The 25,326-nt window shown below is 47.7% G+C and overlaps 3 protein-coding genes across 3 annotated transcripts; 1 reads left to right on the top strand and 2 right to left on the bottom strand.

Moving 5' to 3' along the window:
• Window positions 1-2,923: 2,923 nt before the first annotated feature.
• On the bottom strand, window positions 2,924-8,557 carry LOC123282632 (nuclear RNA export factor 2-like). Its single transcript, XM_070502013.1, has 15 exons — window positions 8,487-8,557; window positions 8,241-8,329; window positions 8,017-8,124; window positions 7,743-7,852; window positions 6,498-6,534; window positions 6,064-6,132; window positions 5,924-5,979; window positions 5,676-5,783; window positions 5,499-5,557; window positions 5,285-5,400; window positions 5,147-5,189; window positions 4,480-4,552; window positions 3,785-3,967; window positions 3,336-3,396; window positions 2,924-3,224 (listed from the first exon to the last, which is right to left on the bottom strand). Exons 1-15 carry the CDS (start codon window positions 8,548-8,550, stop codon window positions 3,171-3,173), a joined length of 1,230 nt encoding a protein of 409 aa, XP_070358114.1. The 5' UTR covers window positions 8,551-8,557; the 3' UTR covers window positions 2,924-3,170.
• Window positions 8,558-8,577: 20 nt separating this feature from the next.
• On the bottom strand, window positions 8,578-12,877 carry LOC139042614 (nuclear RNA export factor 3-like). Its single transcript, XM_070501772.1, has 6 exons — window positions 12,874-12,877; window positions 10,164-10,338; window positions 9,791-9,944; window positions 9,093-9,176; window positions 8,882-8,986; window positions 8,578-8,757 (listed from the first exon to the last, which is right to left on the bottom strand). The coding sequence occupies exons 1-6, from the start codon at window positions 12,875-12,877 to the stop codon at window positions 8,578-8,580; spliced, it is 702 nt and encodes a 233-aa protein (XP_070357873.1).
• Window positions 12,878-15,468: 2,591 nt separating this feature from the next.
• LOC123282633 (nuclear RNA export factor 2-like) lies at window positions 15,469-21,101 on the top strand. Its single transcript, XM_044764115.2, has 15 exons — window positions 15,469-15,532; window positions 15,690-15,778; window positions 15,895-16,002; window positions 16,167-16,276; window positions 17,485-17,521; window positions 17,887-17,955; window positions 18,040-18,095; window positions 18,236-18,343; window positions 18,462-18,520; window positions 18,619-18,734; window positions 18,830-18,872; window positions 19,467-19,539; window positions 20,052-20,234; window positions 20,623-20,683; window positions 20,795-21,101. Exons 1-15 carry the CDS (start codon window positions 15,469-15,471, stop codon window positions 20,846-20,848), a joined length of 1,230 nt encoding a protein of 409 aa, XP_044620050.2. The 3' UTR covers window positions 20,849-21,101.
• Window positions 21,102-25,326: the final 4,225 nt, after the last annotated feature.

Below are 25,326 nucleotides of genomic sequence, written 5' to 3'. Positions count from 1 at the left end.
GTCCCATTGTTAAGCGATGCATGCCTGTATTTTAAAAGTACTTTAGCACATTGTTTTAAACAGAACAACTGAATAAGAATGCCTTCAATGATGTTGAATGTCAGCTCAGAGGACAAAGTGGGGAAAGCTTAATCCTTTGTGTGACTCCAGATTATGAATCCTGGAGCAGTAATTTATAAGGTCGTTTCCTAGATCATGTTACTTAACTTTTGTCTTCTGTTTCCTGATTGTTGATAATTATTGGTCTTGGATAGACCTGGTAGGATTAAATGAGATGAACTGTGAAAGACCGTTTATATAGTAGTTGTACATGTTAATATCCTACCATTCAGGTTCCCTTTCCCAATGGCAAGAGCTTGTGCAGCTTCCAGAGTCCCAGTTCAACACCTCAGGAATCAGCCAGTCCATGTGGGCCTCACGCCCAGGCCTCTTGGCCCACAGGGCAGGATTTCATCCCCACCATCATCTTCATGCCCAATGGGGGCATGCCACAGCTCAGCTCCACATCAAGGTAGTTTCTCACTATCAGTCCTTAAGCCTTGGCGATCCATCAGCTAAATGGGAGGCTGCTGGTTGACCTGTGCAGAGGGCAATGGGTAGCTATTAGATTGGAAAATTCATATGCCTCTCTGAGTCTGAGGTTGGTCATCTGTAAAATGGAACTAAGGGTGCCTTCTTCACAGAGCTTTTCTAAGAAGAAAAGGAGAAAACCTGAGAGAATGTCTGGCATGTGATAGGACTTTGATATGTATTACTCCCAGCCCACTCTGCCTCCTCTGTCTCATAAAATAGAATATGTGAAACATCATCTGGCAATGTAGCAGCAAGAAGTGAACTTTGGTCCCATGTCATCACTTTCTTTTTTCCTCATGCTTTCCTATCTCCTTATTTTCCCTCTAGTTTGAGAAGAGTGAAACAATTTTTTATTGAAGAAGAAATATAACAGGACAGCAAAGAATAGGACCAGGTCAGCCAGACAGAAGATGGAAGTCATCAAACATGTGTCCAGTTCTGGACCTATCGCCTGACCACAGGACCTTGGTGAGTCCCTTCCCCTGTGCTGGGATTCGTCCTAACACAGAGGAGCACTCAATGTATAAACTGGGGTTGGAGACAGGGGCTTTTTGGTCAGAAGGACCTAGATTTGATGCTGGGAACCATTACCTGCTGGTTGCTTGATCTCGAGCAAGTAATTTATGTACTATGTGCACTATAATTGTTGGTATCTCTTATTTTTGTCGTTGTTGATTTCAGTTTTATTAGTAGCATTATTATTCCTACCACCTAGCCAAAGTGTGAATGAGAGGAGTGGGGATTACATTGCCAGATAGTACAAAGTTAGGGATGAACCCGGCCAAGGGTGGGGAACACAGGAAGTGAAGACAGAGACTAGGGGTGAAGTAAGCAGAGAAGCACTGAGCTCACTCTGGGTGTCAGGCCCTGTGCCGGTCCTCTCATGACCCTGGGAAGGTACTTACCGAAGAGCACTCCTGGTTCTCAGCTGCAGACAGCAGCAACCTGGGGCCTGTCCTGGGGGTGTCGAGCTGAAGGGCTATGTCCTCATCAGGTCCTTCATCCTTGAGGGATGCAAGGACTGCCCTTCCATCTAAGCCCATCTCCTTTCCCTTTGCTCCTGAGTATCCAGAAAGGTCCTCCTGTGGATGCTTCCAGAACTTACCCTGAAGGCCATTTTTCACACAAATGATTCTTTATCTTTCCCAGTCTCCAAACGTTGTTCTTCACACCAAGGAGGGGGGACACTGAGGTAAGGAAGGAAATGCCTGCCTCTCAGAGGTATGCGGTCTCCACGTTTCACCTGCCACATTGTACTTTTGTTAAGTAATGACTTTATACATCTCCATTTTTGCTGAGGAAGATTTTCCCTGAGCAAACATCTGTTGCCAATCTTCCTCTTTTTATATGTAAGCCGTTGCCACAGCATGGCCACTGACAGACAAGTGGTGTAGGTCCACATCCAGGAACCGAACCCAGGCTGCTGAGGTGGAGCACACCAAACTTAACCACTAGGCCGTCAGGGCTGCCCTACATTTCCTATACACAGTATATCAATAGACGCACACACAAACACACACACACAATGTATTTTCCTCAAGATAACAAACTTCAGCTTTCTTTTGTCATTCAGTACCTTATGTCAATGTTTGCAGTTGTGATTTTATGGATTATTATGGTTGAATAGCTTTTCATAGATTTCTTGGGCATTCCGATTGCTTTTGTTTTTGTTTTGCTTTGTGTTTTGTTTTTTTGAGGAAGATTAGCCACGAGCTAACATCTGCTGCCAATCCTCCTCTTTTTGCTGAGGAAGACTGGCCCTGAGCTAACATCCGTGCCCATCTTCCTCTACTTTATTTGTGGGACGCCTACCACAGCATGGCTTGCCAAGTGGTGCCATGTCCGCATCTGGGATCCAAACTGGCTAACTCTGGGCCGTCAAAGCAGAACGTGCAAACTTAAACTTAACCGCTGCACAACTGGGCTGGACCCCCTTTTGCTTTTAATAACAATTCTAGGTTAATATTAGTTTCCCTTCTCTCTACTGATTTCTTTATATGTAAAGGGTATTAAGACAATGTCAGTCATATTATGCGGGTTTTCCGAAAATGAATCGTTTTTAAATTTGAATAAATTTGTATGGCTATGAAAGTAATTCTTTTCGCTGCCTAAAAATTTTTGACTAGTACTCTAGGGACACAGAAAGGCATCCCCGGGTTTGTCAGGGTTACAAAGCATCCTTCACCTCGGCAGACACACAGCACTGGGGAGCACACACTGCCTGGGCTCTGGAGGGGGGTCCAGAAATTCCATCTCTACCCCACGGTTCCCCATGAGTTTCTGACCCTCTCTGACTTCCCTTTCCTTCTCTGAAGACCAGTGCTAATGATGCTTGCCTGGAATGGATTTATCAGGGAATTTACACAACATGCAACATTATTCTTTATTATCAGAGGAATCAGGGATCCTGGGTAGGAAAAACACACTGAACAACTGCCCCTTTGGGTGAATGAGTGTCCATTAAACATTGGCTTCCCAGCCCCAAGCAGATCTCCAAGCTCAGTCCCAGGGATATACTCATAGTAAAGGAAAAACACAACAAAAGTGATGAGGATGAAGATGATAACACCCAAGGGCTTCTTGTCAGGGCTGTGCTCTCAGGATCCTGGATCAGTCTGTGTGAGGGCCTCCTCTGGGATCTTGCACTGGGCCTGGAGGAAGTGAAGGGAGGGAGTTGGGAGATCAGTAGAGCCCAGGAGCCCCGAGTCTCATTCCCAGGCCACCTGGCCTCCACTCACTTGGCCCGAATTCCCAGACCTCACCTTGAGCAGAGCGAGAACCTGTGCGGCTTTGGTGTAGTCCCAGTGGCTATCATGAAGGCACCTGTGGCGGAGGAAGGACAGGTGCCATCCATTAGGACCAAAGTGGAGACACTCTGACCGCACAGTGCTATTTCCTAACCTACACAACGGAAACACGTGGCCACGTTTACTGCATCATATGCAGCAGAATGAGTCCTGTGGCACAGTGTGTCATGGGAAAAGCTCCCGGTACCCAAATGTCTGCCAATAAGAGAACGAAGTCAATGAAATCCATAACAGGAATGCACACCTGTTCAAAAGCAACCAGGTAGCTCATATGTACTGAGAGGGAAATGTTCAAGGTGCTAATGAGTGAAATAAAAAAGCAAAACAAATTACCTGCAAGCTCCCATTATTCACGCCTCCACTCCTCCCAGCTCCCTCCTATCCTGTGCACACCCAGCACTCACTTCTGAGACCACTGCAGGTTCATGCCGGACTGGGTGGAGAAAGCCTGCACCATTTCCTGTTGCTCCTGGGAGAGGGTGGGCACAGAGCTGGAGGCGGGTGTGGGAACTGGGATGAAGAGCCCACTGTGAGTCTCCTTGGGGGTGGCGTCCCTCACAAACAGCTGGTCATTCAGGATGCACAGACTGGAGGAAAAGGGGGCCCCCAGACAACTGATGGATGGAGAACCCTACACCCCCAACAGTGATCCTGCTCCCACTGCCACTCAGCAACCAGATTCCTTCCAGAGCCCCACACTGGGCCTGCCCCCCCAAAATTCCTTAGCTGGTACCTCTGTCCCTGCCACAGAGCCCACCTTTGGAGCGATTATTTACCAGCTTCACTATATTTATAGGTTTGTTCCCAAACCAGAGATGATTTTACACCTGCATTTACCGTGAACAGTAGGAAGACATTGAGTCACAGAGAGGTCATGTGATTTAACCAAGGTCACACAGCTAGGGAGTGTTGGGGCCAGGAAGAGAACCCAGTGTTCTGACTCCAGAGCCCATGCTCTTACCCACTAGGCTAGGCTGCTCCTCGGATCTAACTGGTGGCTTTCCACAATACTGAGAAAACCCCGAGGTCAACACCACCACATTCCCACCCACTGAGCCCAGGCTGGGCTGGGTGTTCCCACTCACAACACAGTACTCACCTGGAACTGCTGGCAGGGATAGCGATGAAGGTCCGTGTGAAGGCACGAACAGAACTCTGAGACTTTCCTACCACTTTAAAGACAAACAACAAACAAAAATACCCCCTTAGAGTCGCACATGCTTTACATGCTCACATGGCGTTACCAGTCAGGGTCTGACTTGATAGTCATGCTGAAGGGGACAGTTGTTGACTGGGAGTCAGGGTGTCGGGAATCGAGAGGGCAACAATAGGAGCAATCTGCTCCCAGTCCAGGGACCCTATTATGTGTCGGGCTCTGTGACAACCACTTTACAAGTTCACTCGATTCATTTTTCACAGCTACCCAAGAGGTGGGTATTATAAGCCCCATTTTCCAAATGAGGAAACATAGAGGTTAAGGAACCGGCCAAAGTTCATAGAGTAAGGATCTGGGATGAGAGACATCAAACTCCACAGCCTGTGTCCCTGATGCCTGAGCTGTGCAGGGCAGACAGGCATGGACACAGGTCAGACCAGGATGGTTTGGAGGCAGAGTGGGGACTGAAGAACACAGAGGGAGTAGGAAGAACACAGAGGGAGTAGGAAGAGAGGGGAAGGGATCAGGGAAGCTGGGAGAGTTCTGAGGGGGAGCCCAGCCACGGGGAGGGAGCAGCGGGCCATCTAGTGGAGACTCCACATACACTCACCTTCCTTGAACACCCCGTTGACAGAGAAGCACAGCACCCTTTCCTGAAAGGGAAGAGCCCAGGGGCTCAGTCACCACCTAAGCCTCCTACCCACCTGCAGCTTTCTGGGCCTGCCTGAGGGAGGAAGCAGGTGCTCACCGTCTGGAGCCACTGGTCCACCACAAAGGAGCTGAAGTCATGCTGAGTTGCGGGCAACACACAGAGAGAGCGCACGATGTCATGTTTTGTACTCTTCAACAGCTGAAGCCGCAGGTCTGTGGGGGGAGGAGAGCGAAGGTCAGGGGCTGCCACACTCTGGGCCTTGAAAAATCCCTCCATGACCCTTTTCCCTGCCCAATCTTCCCACACGCACGGGGGTCCTTGAGCTTCTTTATATTCCTGTTATCCTTGACGTACTCGCACAAGCTGCTTCTGGGAGAGAAAGAGGAACAGGAGGTGGTGGTCTGTCCACTGGGTATTTCCAGGAGCTGGCCTGTGTCTGCTGGGGAGTCACAGGGCCCAGGAACAGAGTCTGAGCTGTGATACTCACGGGGCTGGGTCCTCGGGGTTGAAAGGGATGCTCAGGGAAAAGCAGGCCTTGTCAAGGTAAGCACCGAGAAGACCCTGTCGGTCTCCAGAGTCATAGGTCAGGTAATATCTGTGGGGGAACAGAAGGGACAAGCTGCATGTGTGACCTGGGCTCCAAATGAGACTTCAAAGACCCAAGAAGCAGACCTGAGCTTAGGCGGCCTCCCCCGGCCCAGCCGTCCCCTTCCTCAGATTCCCAGGAGTACTTACCGCCGCAGGAATTGCAGAACCAGACTCTTCAGCGCATCAGATTCAAAGAAGCTTCCCTGAAATTACAACAGTTTTCAGGACCACAGCTGATACCCCTCCTCATGCACCGCATAAATCTCTGCTTGGTCCTCCCGCCTCACCTTGCAGGTTGGTAGCCTCTTGTGGGCTTCAATACCAAAGTTAGTTGGTGGGCGTGACTCCTGGCTATCCTGGGAAAGGGAAGAGCAAGTCAGCAGGGCAGACCAGCAGCTGGTGCTGGATCATCTGGGAAAAGGATGGGTCCAGCAGGGGGTGAGGGTCAGGGGTCAGGTGTGAAAGGGCCCTGGAAGTTCCATGGGCAAGGTTACATTTGGGATCATCATCAAGGGGTCCCTGAAGCCTTGGAGAATGTTGTTGAATAAGACTGAGAGCCTTTGTCAGGTGCCCACATAGGTGTGTACCACCACCCTCCCACCATGAGGTTTAAGGCTCAGGTTGAAAAATGTAACTTGGGGAACACCTAAAGGGGTTGGGAGCAGTTTGTGGGCAGTGTCAGTGTCAGTTAGAGGAGTCAATGATCAAGGAATACAATTACCAAGCTTAACAACTTGGGGAACAATTCCAGGATGGAGCTGCCAAAATCAAGACAAAACAGAAAAGTGAAACTGTGGAGGTGTCTTTCCTCATGAAAGCAAGCAGATTTACATCAGAGACACAGCCCAGGGTGTCCCACCTTCAATCCGTGTTGCAGCCCTCCAGGGCCCTGGGCTCCTCCCCCATGGACTGACCCATAGGAAGAGGGCTTGCTTGCTCTCCCTCCCTCTCTCCTTCCCCCCAACCCTTCCCCCTGGGTGGCTCTCACCTAGACTGCTCTGACTGCTTTCCCATGCACAACTTAGAATTTGGCTCCCAGGTCCGGGGCTTCCTTCCCTTCCCTGCCCACCTTCCTTTCTCCAACACCTCACTGAAGGCTCCAGAGCAGAGAGGGAATGGGGTGGGAGCCCAGGGCTCTGCTACCTCACTGGGGGTCCAGCATTCTGCCAGGACCAGGACACCACCAGGGATGGCCCATGATGCTGGAGCAAGGAGGTGAGTGGGGCTGGGCTTAGGAGGCAGGGAGAGAAGAGGTGGGGATGAGGACAGAGTGAAGTTAGGAGGAGAGAGATGAGAGAGACACAGGGGAGTAGAGACAAGGGAGAGAGAGAAAGCAAAGCAAAGCAAAGGGAAGAGAAAAAAACTCTGCCCTGGTGGTGGGGGTCAGGGAAGAAGAGAGAAGAAAGGGGTGATGGCTCCCCTGCTGCAGCCCTCTCCTTCATCTGCCATGGCTGGCCCTGGACCCGAGGTCGGAATGGAAAAGGTGCACTTGTTGGGCTGGGAGGCCAGTGGATGTTGGTTGACACTTTGTCACCTGTGTGAGCTCAGTCTGAACTGAGAATGGGAAATGGAGCAGCCCCGTGGGCGAGACCTTCCCCAGAAAGAATAAATAGTCAGGCCCCAGCTCAGCACGAGGCTGAGGGTCTGTGGCCCCCTCTATGACCACCTTCTCTCCTGATGGCCCCTGTGCACTGGTGCCTGTCTTAGTCGAGTCCTTGTCTGAGGAATCACACCCATCTTGGGTGACCCAGGGATACTCTGAAGGTCCAAGCAGGATGATGTAACTTGTGGAGGGAGGGAGGGGCTGTGCCCTTGAGAGGCCTGTCCTCTAAGCACAGGTGAGGGGCACAGAAAAGAAATGGCAGGGCCTGTGGTCCACCCAGAAGACCAGGACTGCTGCCTCCTGCAAACAGTCACTGTCAGCAGTAGCTCGGGCTCCCAGGAGGCAACAGAGGGTACAACTGACCTTATGTTGGTTGACTTATCTGGGAAGGTGGTGCACAGGGAGTTTCTGTCTGCGCTCATCTCTTCTGGCTCCAGCCCTTGGCCCTTGTCCAACTTCCCTGCAGACTTCACCTGTGATAATGAGGAGGAACAACGTGGACCAGAGGAAGAGAGCCAGGATGACCCTGCACCCCAGTTCCTATGTTTGCTAACAAATCCACTTCCCTGCCTCTTGTCATCACCCCAGGAACCGTCCTACCTTCCCCTCAAAGAAGGATCTGGGTACTGAACCTCACCTCGTTGCTGGCGAGGTTTAAGTTCTTGATGTTGGAGGCATTCTGCATAGTGGTGGACAGGCCAGCCAGCTGGCAGGGTTTCGTGTTGCTCAGGTTCCAGGGCAAAAGCTATGAGGAGGAAAGAGAGTGAGGACCTCAACCAGGGATATCTGAGACCAATCTGCCTCTTCTACCTGAACTCTCCCCATTCACCATCAATCCCAGCAGTGGGCCCAAGTCCTCACCTTGGGCATGTTCTCTCCATGGATCTGCAGGGAGGCAGCCATGTCATTTCCAGGATTCGGTACCATTTCCACACCAAAGGTCACCGAGGCTCAAAGAGGCCGAGAGGAGGAAATGAGAAGGCTGAGAGGGGCCCAGCTGGTACAGCCCCAGCACCAACCCCTCCCCAGGTTTCCATCCCTAAGTCTCCTTCCCAACAGTTAGACCCCTCTGCCCTCACCCTCCCTAGAATTACTGCTGGAGCCTACCAGGGTCAAAGCGGAGTTTGTGGATGTCAAGAGACTGCCGGGAGACATCATATAGTTTGTGCATGGTCAGCTGCAGAGTTAGAGATGGGATTTAGTGGCTCTGAGTCTGAGGTGGTGAAGGGAGGTAATAGGCGGGGGTGGAAGAGGTGGGTCTGCATGTGAGTGCACAACTCGTTTGAGTCTGCACTAACTTTATCTGCTTCACCTTTTCTGACTTCAGCTCCTTCTGCACAGAGCAGGGTGCATCAGAGGGGCTGACAAAGATAGATATCTGCAAAGAGCACAAGAGGGGCTGGGTAAGCACCAGGAAATCTGAGCCTTGGGATCAAGCAAGACCTTGCCGCTGTCCTGCCCCCTCGCCCCTCGCTAACCCTGGTCATGTCTTTGACACACACCCTTTCATTATTCTTATCCCAAATCTTGCCGTTGATATTCTTCAATGCAAAGGCAATGTTGGCATTCTCAACGAAGAACTGGGCCTGCATTTTCTCATAGTGAAACTATGGGGAGAGTGACAAGAGAAACAGAATACGAGACCAGAGGACCCTGCCCATCTGGAACCTCAAGCTGCCTTGTTTCTACTTCTCCACCTCTCTGTCCTCTTACTTCAACTGGAGTGAAGGGGACACTGCATTGCTTCTGAATCAAACTGAGCAGCCACTTCTCATCATATTTTATGCCAAATGGAACCTAGGAGTGAGAGAAGATGAGAGAGGAAATTGACATAATGGAATCTAAGGTTAAGATAAGACCGAACCATATCTTCCTTTCAGTCCTTTTTTTCAGGCTTTAAAATAATTTCTTAAGATAGAACAATATCCATTATTTATAACTTTTGTACCAGACATGGATTTCCTAAATACCCTTTTTTCCATTCAAATACTTTTCTTCAAATAATCAACTTAAGATGTTTAACATGTACTCTCTTTTATAAATTTCCAAGAGATCCTACCTAAGGCAGACCTGGCCTGCCCCTCTGACAAGAACCCGAGATTCAACCCTTTCCCACACTAGCTTGAGCCAAATGAGCCTTGTTGTGTGCAGTTGCTCCATCTCCATGGCAGTAGTTTCCTCCATGGCTTTTAGATAACCTCTCCCATTCTCCCTACAGTCAGTCTGCTCCTTTTCTATTGCTTCTCTGAGTCTGCCCTTAGACGATCTAGGATGTTAACTCTTGGTAATAAAATGACTGATGACCAACTCCTCTGCCTCAGAAGAGTACCTAGCATCCCTACACCAGTCCAGCACAACACCCTTGGTTCATCTTCTCCTAAATATTAAGTCCATCTTGCCAGGACACTCACTGTGATCTTGAACCAGCTCCCTGAGGTCTCATCCTGCTTGTTCCCCTCCATTCTTCTCTCTGGAGGCTTTTGCTCTCTCTCCATGTTAACGTGGGTTTGGTCTTGTTTCTGAAAAGTGCCTCTCCGATGACAGGGTGGAATGGCATAGGGAGCACTGTGGGGAAGTGGAGACAAAGAAGCAGTCGATATATACTCAGAAGGTCTCTACACATGTTTGCCCCACTGATACCAGGGCTACAACAAAGTTTGCTCTACCCTTAACCTGATCCTGTCTTTCCTCACTCTTCCAGACTGGAGAGAAAAGTGATATTGAACTACAGAGTTATGGATTCCACTGGCTGGTACTTTCCAGCCATGCTGACTGGTCACTTACTATCTTATTCCAGTGTCCACAGGCGCATCACTTGTTTCAGGATCTCCATCTTGCTGCTGGTGAGATGAAGGATGAATGCCAGAACTGACTTCTTCAGACCAATTACTATATCTCCTTCGGTAAATACCCCAGCATCTTTCTCTTCTTTTTAAGAATTTAGGTTGGTTATTTCGCCCTGAAATTGAGAACAACACATCATTAGTTCCAATACCAGAAAAAGTAATGGGTAAATATCATGGCTAATGAAGGAATATCGCTGACTTCTCTAAACTAAAAAGAAGTGCATCACAGGGCTCAAAAGGTTGAAAGATTTCACTGTGGTTCTGCTTCCTGGAAGACGAGAGGTGGGGAGCATTCACAGCCAAGAAGAAAATAAGCACAGAGGAAAGGGTTTGGGACTAGGGTTCAATTGTGATGTTAGTCCCTGCTCTGTGCTTTTCGGGCTAGGTGACCCGGGACAAGACGTTTATCATCTCTAACTCTCACTTCCCTCTTCTGCTCTAGGGTGATAGTAAAATCGACCCTGAAAGTTTGGTGTTATGGTTCCAGGGTCAAAGGTGAGTTCCCTGCAAGGAGGAAGGATTATAGAAATGAGAGAGAAGTCTGATGAAAATATCTGGAATGAAGCCTGGAGAGACAGAATATGGAGAATACGAAAAGACAGAGGGAGAGAATAAAAGGAGACATAGTGAACATATCTAACACATGGTTAATTTGAGTCCCGGAAAGAATGAGAGAGAATAGTGGAGAAGTGGGATTTGAAGAGATCTTGGTTGAGAAGTTCCCAAAAGTAAGAAGATATCAAGTCAGTCAAACAATGTTGATAGGAGAAAATGTATGCTTTAAGGGAAAACATTCCTAAAGAAAAAACATGCCTTTTATAATGATGTTAATCTGGGAAAAACTGGGGAAATTTGTGATCAGAAAACTCAAACTAAAAGAAATATTAAAGGTTCTTCTTCAGGTAGAAGAAATATGGTCCCAGATGGAGGCACATAGGTGCAGGAAAGAAAGACTAATGACATTTGTGAATATGTAGGCAAATCTAAATAAGTATTGGCTATATAGCATAATAAGTTCTTTTGGAGGTTGAAATATACATAGAGTTAAAATGCATGACAATAAAATGGGAGGGGGTAAATGGAATCAAAGTGTTGCAAGGTCCCTTCATTATCTGAGGACCTTGAAAGATCTAATTTACAATAGACTGTGAAAATTCTAAAATGTACATTGTAATCTTAAAGGTAAACATGACAAGAAAGGCAGAAGAATTTTTAACTATCTAGCAAAATGAGATAACAGTTTAATAGTTAAAAATAATGATTTCAAAAGAAAGCAGAAGAAAAAGGAACTTAGAACAGGCAAAAATAAATGTAATAAGGAATATAGAAACCAAATTATACCTATATTTACATTAAAAGTTTCATACTAAATATTCAAAACAGAAAAACCGATATTGTCACACTCAGGCGTCCATTAAATGCTCCTTACAAGAGACATATACAAAACTTTACAATCTAAAATATTGGAAAGTAAAACAATTGGCAAAATGTGTACCATTTTCACACTAGCTTACTGATAGCTACTTAATAACCATATTAGTAAAAGAAAAAGTACATTTCTTTATTTTTTTTTTGAATTTTAGGAAGACTAGCCCTGACCTAACATCTGCCACCAATCCTCCTCTTTTTGCTGAGGAGGAGTGGTCCTGACCTAACATCCCTGCCCATCTTCCTCTACTTTATGTGTGGGACGCCTACCACAGCATGGCTTGGCAAGGGGTGCATAGGTCCACACCCCGGATCCAAACCAGTGAACCCCTGACTGCCAAAGCTGAATGTGTGAACTTAACCACTGCATCACCTGGCCGGCCCCCACTTCTTTAAACAGAAAACAATACTAGAGAAAAGAGGGAAATTTCCTTATAATGAAAGGTTCAATGCTATAAGAAGATATTAATAAAAAATTCAAAATTTGCACACACGTCTTAACATACAGCCAAAACATGGAAAGCAAAAACTGACACAAGGAAATGGAAAAATGGTTAAATCCATGGTCACAATGGGAAATTTTAATACACCTCACTGAGTGATATCTAAAAGGACGGACAAAAATTCAGCGAGATGGAGAAGATTTAAAATGTGATTGAAGTAAATTAACAAATTTACTTAATTGACATAGAGCAATGCACATAACTACACATGGAACATTCTAGAATAAGTCATATGCTGGGCCATAAAGCAAGCCTCCGGAAACTTCCATGAGGGGTAATAATCTACCTTGAATAGTTGATACAAGATTCAAGAGTAAGGGTGGCCCTCCCCCACCTCTAGCATGAATCCAAAGAATGTTAATTTACACCAACCCACACCCCCACCCCCATCTGGGTAACTCTCCCCACTCTCGGAACCATGGACCTGAGACGACCACACAGCTCAGGCCTTTCCCCTCAACCAGGGAAAAAATTTTACCTCAGCCATGACCACTTCCATAAGAGGGGAGGTTTTCTGTGTAGAACCAGGATAGGTGTGTCAGGGGCCACTTGGCCCATTTCCTCAGGAGACTGGAAAATAGTCAGCCCGGGCCCTCACCACCCCTCCTCTAAAGGGGGGTCGGCTGAGTGTCCTGTGGCTTGAGGTGGGGAAGGGTACCCAGAACCCCTCCTGCCCTGTGGGGATCTGAGGCCAAGGCCTCATGCTGACCAACTCACGCATGGTGTGGCCTGAAGCCTGAGACTTGTCACCAATGTCCTCACAAGCTGCTTGTGAAGAGAATCTGTGGCGTCTGGAGCTAGGGGTTTGGGGGCGATCAGGGACGGCTTCCGAGGAAGGCGAGAAAATGCCCCAAACCTCTTTCGTCAGGGCCACACAAACAAGATGGAGTCCTTACAGGAAGTCTCTTCCTCAGAGGCAGAGAGAAGACAGCCCTGGAGGCCAGACGAAACTTAACCTCCTAGAGCTACTGCCCCCTGAGTTTGCTACCAGCGTACCTCCCAGGAAATTGTTTCCAACTGCGCCACCCCTGCAGAGGAGGCCAACTGGAGTCAGGAGGCCTGGGATCCAGGTACTTGGAGCTACAAACTCAGGGAACTCTGTGTGCTAGTCTCTGTGTCAGCTGCATTGCATTGTGTTCCTTCACTCTGCAAACCCAGAGCACTCTGAGTGCCAGCTCAGGCCAGGCTCTGTACTTGCTACATTGCATCTATTCTTTCATGTGTTCTTCCCAGGGGAACTCTGAAGTCAGAATCACCAGCTTTCCAAGGTTGCTGAGGTTTAATGAGGTGCTGCAGCTTGTCTGGAGTCATTCAGATGCTACCTGGAAAAACAGAGACTGAAATAGACCTCCATGGAGTGGCGATGACCTCTCCATGCCTAGCTTTACTAATTTCTTGCTGCAATATATGGCATTTTCTTAAGTTAGGGCAAAGTAACAGAATGTTCTGAAAATAGTCACTTTGCTGGAATTACCTCCAGCCCATCCCAGAGAGAGATAATACCAAAACAAAGGAAAAACACAGACCTGGAAAATATAAAGAAAAGAACAAGGGTTTGGCGGGTCACTGTAATAAAAGTAGAAGAATTATATTTTTCATTTTAAAAACATATAGGGAATGTAAACAGATGCACCTTAGTGGTCAGAGCCAGCACTGCAGCTCTGAAAGTCCAGAGGGTTCTGCAAAGAAGAGGGAAGGAGGCAACAGCCTGTATGCCAGTGCATCAGCAAGAACTTCCTGGAATTTTCCACTACTTTCTGGAATTTTCCACTCGTTATCCACAATCCCTTCCTGGATCTCTGTGCCCTGAGAGAGGAAGGCCAGCCTCTGAGAGAGGTATAGAAGAACGACATGTGAACATATGGGGTGAGGGAAGTTTAAAACAGAAATGCACACACATACGCACAGAAACTGTCAAGCCAAAGTTGAATTTTTAAAGTTTTTATAAAACCGTATCATGTGAACATTTTTATAACATGGTACATATATGTGGACTTTATTGTCAATTGGTAATTAGATATTTGCAACTGTTTCTCTCAACACACTTGCTTAATTGCAAAATGTTAAACATTAAAAACATATACTTAGACAATGAAATCATTCTGCACCTTCCATCTGTACGATCCCCCCACCATGACTCACAGATATCCAAGATATCCAATGTAAGTAGATGGGTGCACATATGGCAGATGTGTTTCTCTTTAGGTAATGCATATACCTACTTAAAATATTTAGCTAGTCATGTAGTTATAGATATGATCTTTTTAAAATTTGCAATCACATAAATAATTTCCTGCAAATTGATTTTTTCACTTATTGTGACATCCAGATTTTCATTTCTTCAATTTGTGCTGTTTGGCATCTTTCCAGATGTTTACTGGCAAAGCAGTTTGCTCTTTAGGTGAATTATTTGTTGTTATCTTTTGTCCCCTTCTCTACTGATTAACAAAAGTCCTTTAGGTTCTTGCACATTAGCACAAATTCTGGAATATTGTTTGCGAATATTTACTCCCAGATTTTCAAATTTCTGATATTTTTCTTTTGACGGTATGGAAATTGCTTTAATTTTCATGGATTTTCTTTACTTAAAAATAATACAGCCAAGACAGAAAAAAAAAAAAACAAGGAATACAAAGGATTACATCAAATATGAGTCTGCTGGGAATTCTAGATTCAAAGCCTTGAAGGCTTCAGAGCACAATGGGAAGAAGCTTTAGAGCTAATTCCGCATTTGACAATAATGGGGAAAAGAATTGAATACCTGCTTGCTTATAGGAGACACCAGGAAAAGTGCCTCTAGTTTAAAATGATCCTGTAAATGATCATTTCGTTTCCTCTGGTCTCATATTCTGTTTCTCTTGTCACTCTCCCCATAGTTTCACTATGAGAAAATGCAGGCCCAGTTCTTCGTTGAGAATGCCAACATTGCCTTTGCATTGAAGAATATCAACGGCAAGATTTGGGATAAGAATAATGAAAGGGTGTGTGTCAAAGACATGACCAGGGTTAGCGAGGGGCGAGGGGGCAGGACAGCGGCAAGGTCTTGCTTGATCCCAAGGCTCAGATTTCCTGGTGCTTACCCAGCCCCTCTTGTGCTCTTTGCAGATATCTATCTTTGTCAGCCCCTCTGATGCACCCTGCTCTGTGCAGAAGGAGCTGAAGTCAGAAAAGGTGAAGCAGATAAAGTTAGTGCAGACTCAAACGAGTTGTGCACTCACATGCAGACCCACCTCTTCCACCCCCGCCTATTACCTCCCTTCACCACCTCAGACTCAGAGCCACTAAATCCCATCTCTAACTCTGCAGCTGACCATGCACAAACTATATGATGTCTCCCGGCAGTCTCTTGACATCCACAAACTCCGCTTTGACCCTGGTAGGCTCCAGCAGTAATTCTAGGGAGGGTGAGGGCAGAGGGGTCTAACTGTTGGGAAGGAGACTTAGGGATGGAAACCTGGGGAGGGGTTGGTGCTGGGGCTGTACCAGCTGGGCCCCTCTCAGCCTTCTCATTTCCTCCTCTCGGCCTCTTTGAGCCTCGGTGACCTTTGGTGTGGAAATGGTACCGAATCCTGGAAATGACATGGCTGCCTCCCTGCAGATCCATGGAGAGAACATGCCCAAGGTGAGGACTTGGGCCCACTGCTGGGATTGATGGTGAATGGGGAGAGTTCAGGTAGAAGAGGCAGATTGGTCTCAGATATCCCTGGTTGAGGTCCTCACTCTCTTTCCTCCTCATAGCTTTTGCCCTGGAACCTGAGCAACACGAAACCCTGCCAGCTGGCTGGCCTGTCCACCACTATGCAGAATGCCTCCAACATCAAGAACTTAAACCTCGCCAGCAACGAGGTGAGGTTCAGTACCCAGATCCTTCTTTGAGGGGAAGGTAGGACGGTTCCTGGGGTGATGACAAGAGGCAGGGAAGTGGATTTGTTAGCAAACATAGGAACTGGGGTGCAGGGTCATCCTGGCTCTCTTCCTCTGGTCCACGTTGTTCCTCCTCATTATCACAGGTGAAGTCTGCAGGGAAGTTGGACAAGGGCCAAGGGCTGGAGCCAGAAGAGATGAGCGCAGACAGAAACTCCCTGTGCACCACCTTCCCAGATAAGTCAACCAACATAAGGTCAGTTGTACCCTCTGTTGCCTCCTGGGAGCCCGAGCTACTGCTGACAGTGACTGTTTGCAGGAGGCAGCAGTCCTGGTCTTCTGGGTGGACCACAGGCCCTGCCATTTCTTTTCTGTGCCCCTCACCTGTGCTTAGAGGACAGGCCTCTCAAGGGCACAGCCCCTCCCTCCCTCCACAAGTTACATCATCCTGCTTGGACCTTCAGAGTATCCCTGGGTCACCCAAGATGGGTGTGATTCCTCAGACAAGGACTCGACTAAGACAGGCACCAGTGCACAGGGGCCATCAGGAGAGAAGGTGGTCATAGAGGGGGCCACAGACCCTCAGCCTCGTGCTGAGCTGGGGCCTGACTATTTATTCTTTCTGGGGAAGGTCTCGCCCACGGGGCTGCTCCATTTCCCATTCTCAGTTCAGACTGAGCTCACACAGGTGACAAAGTGTCAACCAACATCCACTGGCCTCCCAGCCCAACAAGTGCACCTTTTCCATTCCGACCTCGGGTCCAGGGCCAGCCATGGCAGATGAAGGAGAGGGCTGCAGCAGGGGAGCCATCACCCCTTTCTTCTCTCTTCTTCCCTGACCCCCACCACCAGGGCAGAGTTTTTTTCTCTTCCCTTTGCTTTGCTTTGCTTTCTCTCTCTCCCTTGTCTCTACTCCCCTGTGTCTCTCTCATCTCTCTCCTCCTAACTTCACTCTGTCCTCATCCCCACCTCTTCTCTCCCTGCCTCCTAAGCCCAGCCCCACTCACCTCCTTGCTCCAGCATCATGGGCCATCCCTGGTGGTGTCCTGGTCCTGGCAGAATGCTGGACCCCCAGTGAGGTAGCAGAGCCCTGGGCTCCCACCCCATTCCCTCTCTGCTCTGGAGCCTTCAGTGAGGTGTTGGAGAAAGGAAGGTGGGCAGGGAAGGGAAGGAAGCCCCGGACCTGGGAGCCAAATTCTAAGTTGTGCATGGGAAAGCAGTCAGAGCAGTCTAGGTGAGAGCCACCCAGGGGGAAGGGTTGGGGGGAAGGAGAGAGGGAGGGAGAGCAAGCAAGCCCTCTTCCTATGGGTCAGTCCATGGGGGAGGAGCCCAGGGCCCTGGAGGGCTGCAACACGGATTGAAGGTGGGACACCCTGGGCTGTGTCTCTGATGTAAATCTGCTTGCTTTCATGAGGAAAGACACCTCCACAGTTTCACTTTTCTGTTTTGTCTTGATTTTGGCAGCTCCATCCTGGAATTGTTCCCCAAGTTGTTAAGCTTGGTAATTGTATTCCTTGATCATTGACTCCTCTAACTGACACTGACACTGCCCACAAACTGCTCCCAACCCCTTTAGGTGTTCCCCAAGTTACATTTTTCAACCTGAGCCTTAAACCTCATGGTGGGAGGGTGGTGGTACACACCTATGTGGGCACCTGACAAAGGCTCTCAGTCTTATTCAACAACATTCTCCAAGGCTTCAGGGACCCCTTGATGATGATCCCAAATGTAACCTTGCCCATGGAACTTCCAGGGCCCTTTCACACCTGACCCCTGACCCTCACCCCCTGCTGGACCCATCCTTTTCCCAGATGATCCAGCACCAGCTGCTGGTCTGCCCTGCTGACTTGCTCTTCCCTTTCCCAGGATAGCCAGGAGTCACGCCCACCAACTAACTTTGGTATTGAAGCCCACAAGAGGCTACCAACCTGCAAGGTGAGGCGGGAGGACCAAGCAGAGATTTATGCGGTGCATGAGGAGGGGTATCAGCTGTGGTCCTGAAAACTGTTGTAATTTCAGGGAAGCTTCTTTGAATCTGATGCGCTGAAGAGTCTGGTTCTGCAATTCCTGCGGCGGTAAGTACTCCTGGGAATCTGAGGAAGGGGACGGCTGGGCCGGGGGAGGCCGCCTAAGCTCAGGTCTGCTTCTTGGGTCTTTGAAGTCTCATTTGGAGCCCAGGTCACACATGCAGCTTGTCCCTTCTGTTCCCCCACAGATATTACCTGACCTATGACTCTGGAGACCGACAGGGTCTTCTCGGTGCTTACCTTGACAAGGCCTGCTTTTCCCTGAGCATCCCTTTCAACCCCGAGGACCCAGCCCCGTGAGTATCACAGCTCAGACTCTGTTCCTGGGCCCTGTGACTCCCCAGCAGACACAGGCCAGCTCCTGGAAATACCCAGTGGACAGACCACCACCTCCTGTTCCTCTTTCTCTCCCAGAAGCAGCTTGTGCGAGTACGTCAAGGATAACAGGAATATAAAGAAGCTCAAGGACCCCCGTGCGTGTGGGAAGATTGGGCAGGGAAAAGGGTCATGGAGGGATTTTTCAAGGCCCAGAGTGTGGCAGCCCCTGACCTTCGCTCTCCTCCCCCCACAGACCTGCGGCTTCAGCTGTTGAAGAGTACAAAACATGACATCGTGCGCTCTCTCTGTGTGTTGCCCGCAACTCAGCATGACTTCAGCTCCTTTGTGGTGGACCAGTGGCTCCAGACGGTGAGCACCTGCTTCCTCCCTCAGGCAGGCCCAGAAAGCTGCAGGTGGGTAGGAGGCTTAGGTGGTGACTGAGCCCCTGGGCTCTTCCCTTTCAGGAAAGGGTGCTGTGCTTCTCTGTCAACGGGGTGTTCAAGGAAGGTGAGTGTATGTGGAGTCTCCACTAGATGGCCCGCTGCTCCCTCCCCGTGGCTGGGCTCCCCCTCAGAACTCTCCCAGCTTCCCTGATCCCTTCCCCTCTCTTCCTACTCCCTCTGTGTTCTTCCTACTCCCTCTGTGTTCTTCAGTCCCCACTCTGCCTCCAAACCATCCTGGTCTGACCTGTGTCCATGCCTGTCTGCCCTGCACAGCTCAGGCATCAGGGACACAGGCTGTGGAGTTTGATGTCTCTCATCCCAGATCCTTACTCTATGAACTTTGGCCGGTTCCTTAACCTCTATGTTTCCTCATTTGGAAAATGGGGCTTATAATACCCACCTCTTGGGTAGCTGTGAAAAATGAATCGAGTGAACTTGTAAAGTGGTTGTCACAGAGCCCGACACATAATAGGGTCCCTGGACTGGGAGCAGATTGCTCCTATTGTTGCCCTCTCGATTCCCGACACCCTGACTCCCAGTCAACAACTGTCCCCTTCAGCATGACTATCAAGTCAGACCCTGACTGGTAACGCCATGTGAGCATGTAAAGCATGTGCGACTCTAAGGGGGTATTTTTGTTTGTTGTTTGTCTTTAAAGTGGTAGGAAAGTCTCAGAGTTCTGTTCGTGCCTTCACACGGACCTTCATCGCTATCCCTGCCAGCAGTTCCAGGTGAGTACTGTGTTGTGAGTGGGAACACCCAGCCCAGCCTGGGCTCAGTGGGTGGGAATGTGGTGGTGTTGACCTCGGGGTTTTCTCAGTATTGTGGAAAGCCACCAGTTAGATCCGAGGAGCAGCCTAGCCTAGTGGGTAAGAGCATGGGCTCTGGAGTCAGAACACTGGGTTCTCTTCCTGGCCCCAACACTCCCTAGCTGTGTGACCTTGGTTAAATCACATGACCTCTCTGTGACTCAATGTCTTCCTACTGTTCACGGTAAATGCAGGTGTAAAATCATCTCTGGTTTGGGAACAAACCTATAAATATAGTGAAGCTGGTAAATAATCGCTCCAAAGGTGGGCTCTGTGGCAGGGACAGAGGTACCAGCTAAGGAATTTTGGGGGGGCAGGCCCAGTGTGGGGCTCTGGAAGGAATCTGGTTGCTGAGTGGCAGTGGGAGCAGGATCACTGTTGGGGGTGTAGGGTTCTCCATCCATCAGTTGTCTGGGGGCCCCCTTTTCCTCCAGTCTGTGCATCCTGAATGACCAGCTGTTTGTGAGGGACGCCACCCCCAAGGAGACTCACAGTGGGCTCTTCATCCCAGTTCCCACACCCGCCTCCAGCTCTGTGCCCACCCTCTCCCAGGAGCAACAGGAAATGGTGCAGGCTTTCTCCACCCAGTCCGGCATGAACCTGCAGTGGTCTCAGAAGTGAGTGCTGGGTGTGCACAGGATAGGAGGGAGCTGGGAGGAGTGGAGGCGTGAATAATGGGAGCTTGCAGGTAATTTGTTTTGCTTTTTTATTTCACTCATTAGCACCTTGAACATTTCCCTCTCAGTACATATGAGCTACCTGGTTGCTTTTGAACAGGTGTGCATTCCTGTTATGGATTTCATTGACTTCGTTCTCTTATTGGCAGACATTTGGGTACCGGGAGCTTTTCCCATGACACACTGTGCCACAGGACTCATTCTGCTGCATATGATGCAGTAAACGTGGCCACGTGTTTCCGTTGTGTAGGTTAGGAAATAGCACTGTGCGGTCAGAGTGTCTCCACTTTGGTCCTAATGGATGGCACCTGTCCTTCCTCCGCCACAGGTGCCTTCATGATAGCCACTGGGACTACACCAAAGCCGCACAGGTTCTCGCTCTGCTCAAGGTGAGGTCTGGGAATTCGGGCCAAGTGAGTGGAGGCCAGGTGGCCTGGGAATGAGACTCGGGGCTCCTGGGCTCTACTGATCTCCCAACTCCCTCCCTTCACTTCCTCCAGGCCCAGTGCAAGATCCCAGAGGAGGCCCTCACACAGACTGATCCAGGATCCTGAGAGCACAGCCCTGACAAGAAGCCCTTGGGTGTTATCATCTTCATCCTCATCACTTTTGTTGTGTTTTTCCTTTACTATGAGTATATCCCTGGGACTGAGCTTGGAGATCTGCTTGGGGCTGGGAAGCCAATGTTTAATGGACACTCATTCACCCAAAGGGGCAGTTGTTCAGTGTGTTTTTCCTACCCAGGATCCCTGATTCCTCTGATAATAAAGAATAATGTTGCATGTTGTGTAAATTCCCTGATAAATCCATTCCAGGCAAGCATCATTAGCACTGGTCTTCAGAGAAGGAAAGGGAAGTCAGAGAGGGTCAGAAACTCATGGGGAACCGTGGGGTAGAGATGGAATTTCTGGACCCCCCTCCAGAGCCCAGGCAGTGTGTGCTCCCCAGTGCTGTGTGTCTGCCGAGGTGAAGGATGCTTTGTAACCCTGACAAACCCGGGGATGCCTTTCTGTGTCCCTAGAGTACTAGTCAAAAATTTTTAGGCAGCGAAAAGAATTACTTTCATAGCCATACAAATTTATTCAAATTTAAAAACGATTCATTTTCGGAAAACCCGCATAATATGACTGACATTGTCTTAATACCCTTTACATATAAAGAAATCAGTAGAGAGAAGGGAAACTAATATTAACCTAGAATTGTTATTAAAAGCAAAAGGGGGTCCAGCCCAGTTGTGCAGCGGTTAAGTTTAAGTTTGCACGTTCTGCTTTGACGGCCCAGAGTTAGCCAGTTTGGATCCCAGATGCGGACATGGCACCACTTGGCAAGCCATGCTGTGGTAGGCGTCCCACAAATAAAGTAGAGGAAGATGGGCACGGATGTTAGCTCAGGGCCAGTCTTCCTCAGCAAAAAGAGGAGGATTGGCAGCAGATGTTAGCTCGTGGCTAATCTTCCTCAAAAAAACAAAACACAAAGCAAAACAAAAACAAAAGCAATCGGAATGCCCAAGAAATCTATGAAAAGCTATTCAACCATAATAATCCATAAAATCACAACTGCAAACATTGACATAAGGTACTGAATGACAAAAGAAAGCTGAAGTTTGTTATCTTGAGGAAAATACATTGTGTGTGTGTGTTTGTGTGTGCGTCTATTGATATACTGTGTATAGGAAATGTAGGGCAGCCCTGACGGCCTAGTGGTTAAGTTTGGTGTGCTCCACCTCAGCAGCCTGGGTTCGGTTCCTGGATGTGGACCTACACCACTTGTCTGTCAGTGGCCATGCTGTGGCAACGGCTTACATATAAAAAGAGGAAGATTGGCAACAGATGTTTGCTCAGGGAAAATCTTCCTCAGCAAAAATGGAGATGTATAAAGTCATTACTTAACAAAAGTACAATGTGGCAGGTGAAACGTGGAGACCGCATACCTCTGAGAGGCAGGCATTTCCTTCCTTACCTCAGTGTCCCCCCTCCTTGGTGTGAAGAACAACGTTTGGAGACTGGGAAAGATAAAGAATCATTTGTGTGAAAAATGGCCTTCAGGGTAAGTTCTGGAAGCATCCACAGGAGGACCTTTCTGGATACTCAGGAGCAAAGGGAAAGGAGATGGGCTTAGATGGAAGGGCAGTCCTTGCATCCCTCAAGGATGAAGGACCTGATGAGGACATAGCCCTTCAGCTCGACACCCCCAGGACAGGCCCCAGGTTGCTGCTGTCTGCAGCTGAGAACCAGGAGTGCTCTTCGGTAAGTACCTTCCCAGGGTCATGAGAGGACCGGCACAGGGCCTGACACCCAGAGTGAGCTCAGTGCTTCTCTGCTTACTTCACCCCTAGTCTCTGTCTTCACTTCCTGTGTTCCCCACCCTTGGCCGGGTTCATCCCTAACTTTGTACTATCTGGCAATGTAATCCCCACTCCTCTCATTCACACTTTGGCTAGGTGGTAGGAATAATAATGCTACTAATAAAACTGAAATCAACAACGACAAAAATAAGAGATACCAACAATTATAGTGCACATAGTACATAAATTACTTGCTCGAGATCAAGCAACCAGCAGGTAATGGTTCCCAGCATCAAATCTAGGTCCTTCTGACCAAAAAGCCCCTGTCTCCAACCCCAGTTTATACATTGAGTGCTCCTCTGTGTTAGGACGAATCCCAGCACAGGGGAAGGGACTCACCAAGGTCCTGTGGTCAGGCGATAGGTCCAGAACTGGACACATGTTTGATGACTTCCATCTTCTGTCTGGCTGACCTGGTCCTATTCTTTGCTGTCCTGTTATATTTCTTCTTCAATAAAAAATTGTTTCACTCTTCTCAAACTAGAGGGAAAATAAGGAGATAGGAAAGCATGAGGAAAAAAGAAAGTGATGACATGGGACCAAAGTTCACTTCTTGCTGCTACATTGCCAGATGATGTTTCACATATTCTATTTTATGAGACAGAGGAGGCAGAGTGGGCTGGGAGTAATACATATCAAAGTCCTATCACATGCCAGACATTCTCTCAGGTTTTCTCCTTTTCTTCTTAGAAAAGCTCTGTGAAGAAGGCACCCTTAGTTCCATTTTACAGATGACCAACCTCAGACTCAGAGAGGCATATGAATTTTCCAATCTAATAGCTACCCATTGCCCTCTGCACAGGTCAACCAGCAGCCTCCCATTTAGCTGATGGATCGCCAAGGCTTAAGGACTGATAGTGAGAAACTACCTTGATGTGGAGCTGAGCTGTGGCATGCCCCCATTGGGCATGAAGATGATGGTGGGGATGAAATCCTGCCCTGTGGGCCAAGAGGCCTGGGCGTGAGGCCCACATGGACTGGCTGATTCCTGAGGTGTTGAACTGGGACTCTGGAAGCTGCACAAGCTCTTGCCATTGGGAAAGGGAACCTGAATGGTAGGATATTAACATGTACAACTACTATATAAACGGTCTTTCACAGTTCATCTCATTTAATCCTACCAGGTCTATCCAAGACCAATAATTATCAACAATCAGGAAACAGAAGACAAAAGTTAAGTAACATGATCTAGGAAACGACCTTATAAATTACTGCTCCAGGATTCATAATCTGGAGTCACACAAAGGATTAAGCTTTCCCCACTTTGTCCTCTGAGCTGACATTCAACATCATTGAAGGCATTCTTATTCAGTTGTTCTGTTTAAAACAATGTGCTAAAGTACTTTTAAAATACAGGCATGCATCGCTTAACAATGGGACACATTCTGAGAAATGCATTGTTGGGGGGGTTTCATCGTTGTGCAAACATCATAGCATGTATTTACACAAACCTAGATGCTATAGCCTACTACATATAAAGGCTCTGTGGTACTAATCTTATGGGATCACCGTCTTATATGCATTCAGTTGTTGACCAGAAAGTCTTTATGTAGCACATAACTGTACTAAAAATCATTATAAAGGATCAAATACCATCTGCACAGAAAACATTAAAAGGTGTGTGAAAAGCTGGGAGAAATTATTTTCAACCGATATTCAGGCATAGGTTTATATCTTCCATATACAAAATAATCTTAAACAATAGAGAGAGGTCAATGGTATGAAGAAAGAATGAACACAGAAAGGAATATAGATCCCCAATAAACACATGAATACGTACGAAACCAAATAAACAAATACAAAATAAATCATAGTAAGTGACACATGGATGTTATAATGTATAAAGGAGAATATGCCCCAGTTCTGCAAAAGAATATATATATATCAACATGGGTGTATAAGTATGTGTGTGATTAAATATGTTAGTGCATTGAATACAGAGAAAAATCTGGGAAACAGGCACCAACATGTTAACAGAGACTACCTTCGTGTTATGGTGGGCAAAAGGCAGGGACAGATAGGAGCGACAAAATCATTTCAGCTTTGAAATATACCTTTCTATACTTTTCCTTCTGTTAAACAAAGAGAAGAACTAATTGGTAATCTAACAAAATATGGAGATGAAGTTTTATGAAACAGGTATATCAGCAACCAAGTCACAAAATAATAGTGTAGAAATACATTTATTGGCTTAGAAACATGCTCATGTTCTGTAATATAAAAATATAGCACATAAGCAGGTTTCTTTGATAAAAATTCACTGTGCGTGCATTGCCAGAGATAGAGGATATTTTTATTTTATAAATTTGCATTTCTATAGTGTTTTAAATACGGAAACATTGGATAGAATGTTGAAAATCAAATAATTGTGAAGTGATTACAGCTATGATGCTCATATACTCACTTCTTCAGGGGCAGATCAAAACAATTCCTTGGATAGTTTTCTGTATGTGTGTATGTTTGTGTATGTTTCTTTGTCTCAAACTTGTTCACGCTAATTATTCATACACTTAACTCCTTAGTTCAGTTAGGTGCTGGATGTTCAGTCCCAGGGCTTGCAGATCCCAGGATGAGTATGACTATAGAAGCACTGCTGCCCGTATGTGGAAAAGTCTAGAAATCTTGGCCTATAGGATGGACTCTTTTCACCTCACTCCCTCACCAACACCACAACCCTTTCCATCCCCT

Source organism: Equus asinus, chromosome X, assembly GCF_041296235.1.
Source record: "Equus asinus isolate D_3611 breed Donkey chromosome X, EquAss-T2T_v2, whole genome shotgun sequence".
Taxonomy (NCBI): domain Eukaryota; kingdom Metazoa; phylum Chordata; class Mammalia; order Perissodactyla; family Equidae; genus Equus; species Equus asinus.
The sequence above is the reverse complement of the archived record's forward strand: the minus strand, read 5'-3'. Positions and strand labels throughout refer to the sequence as shown.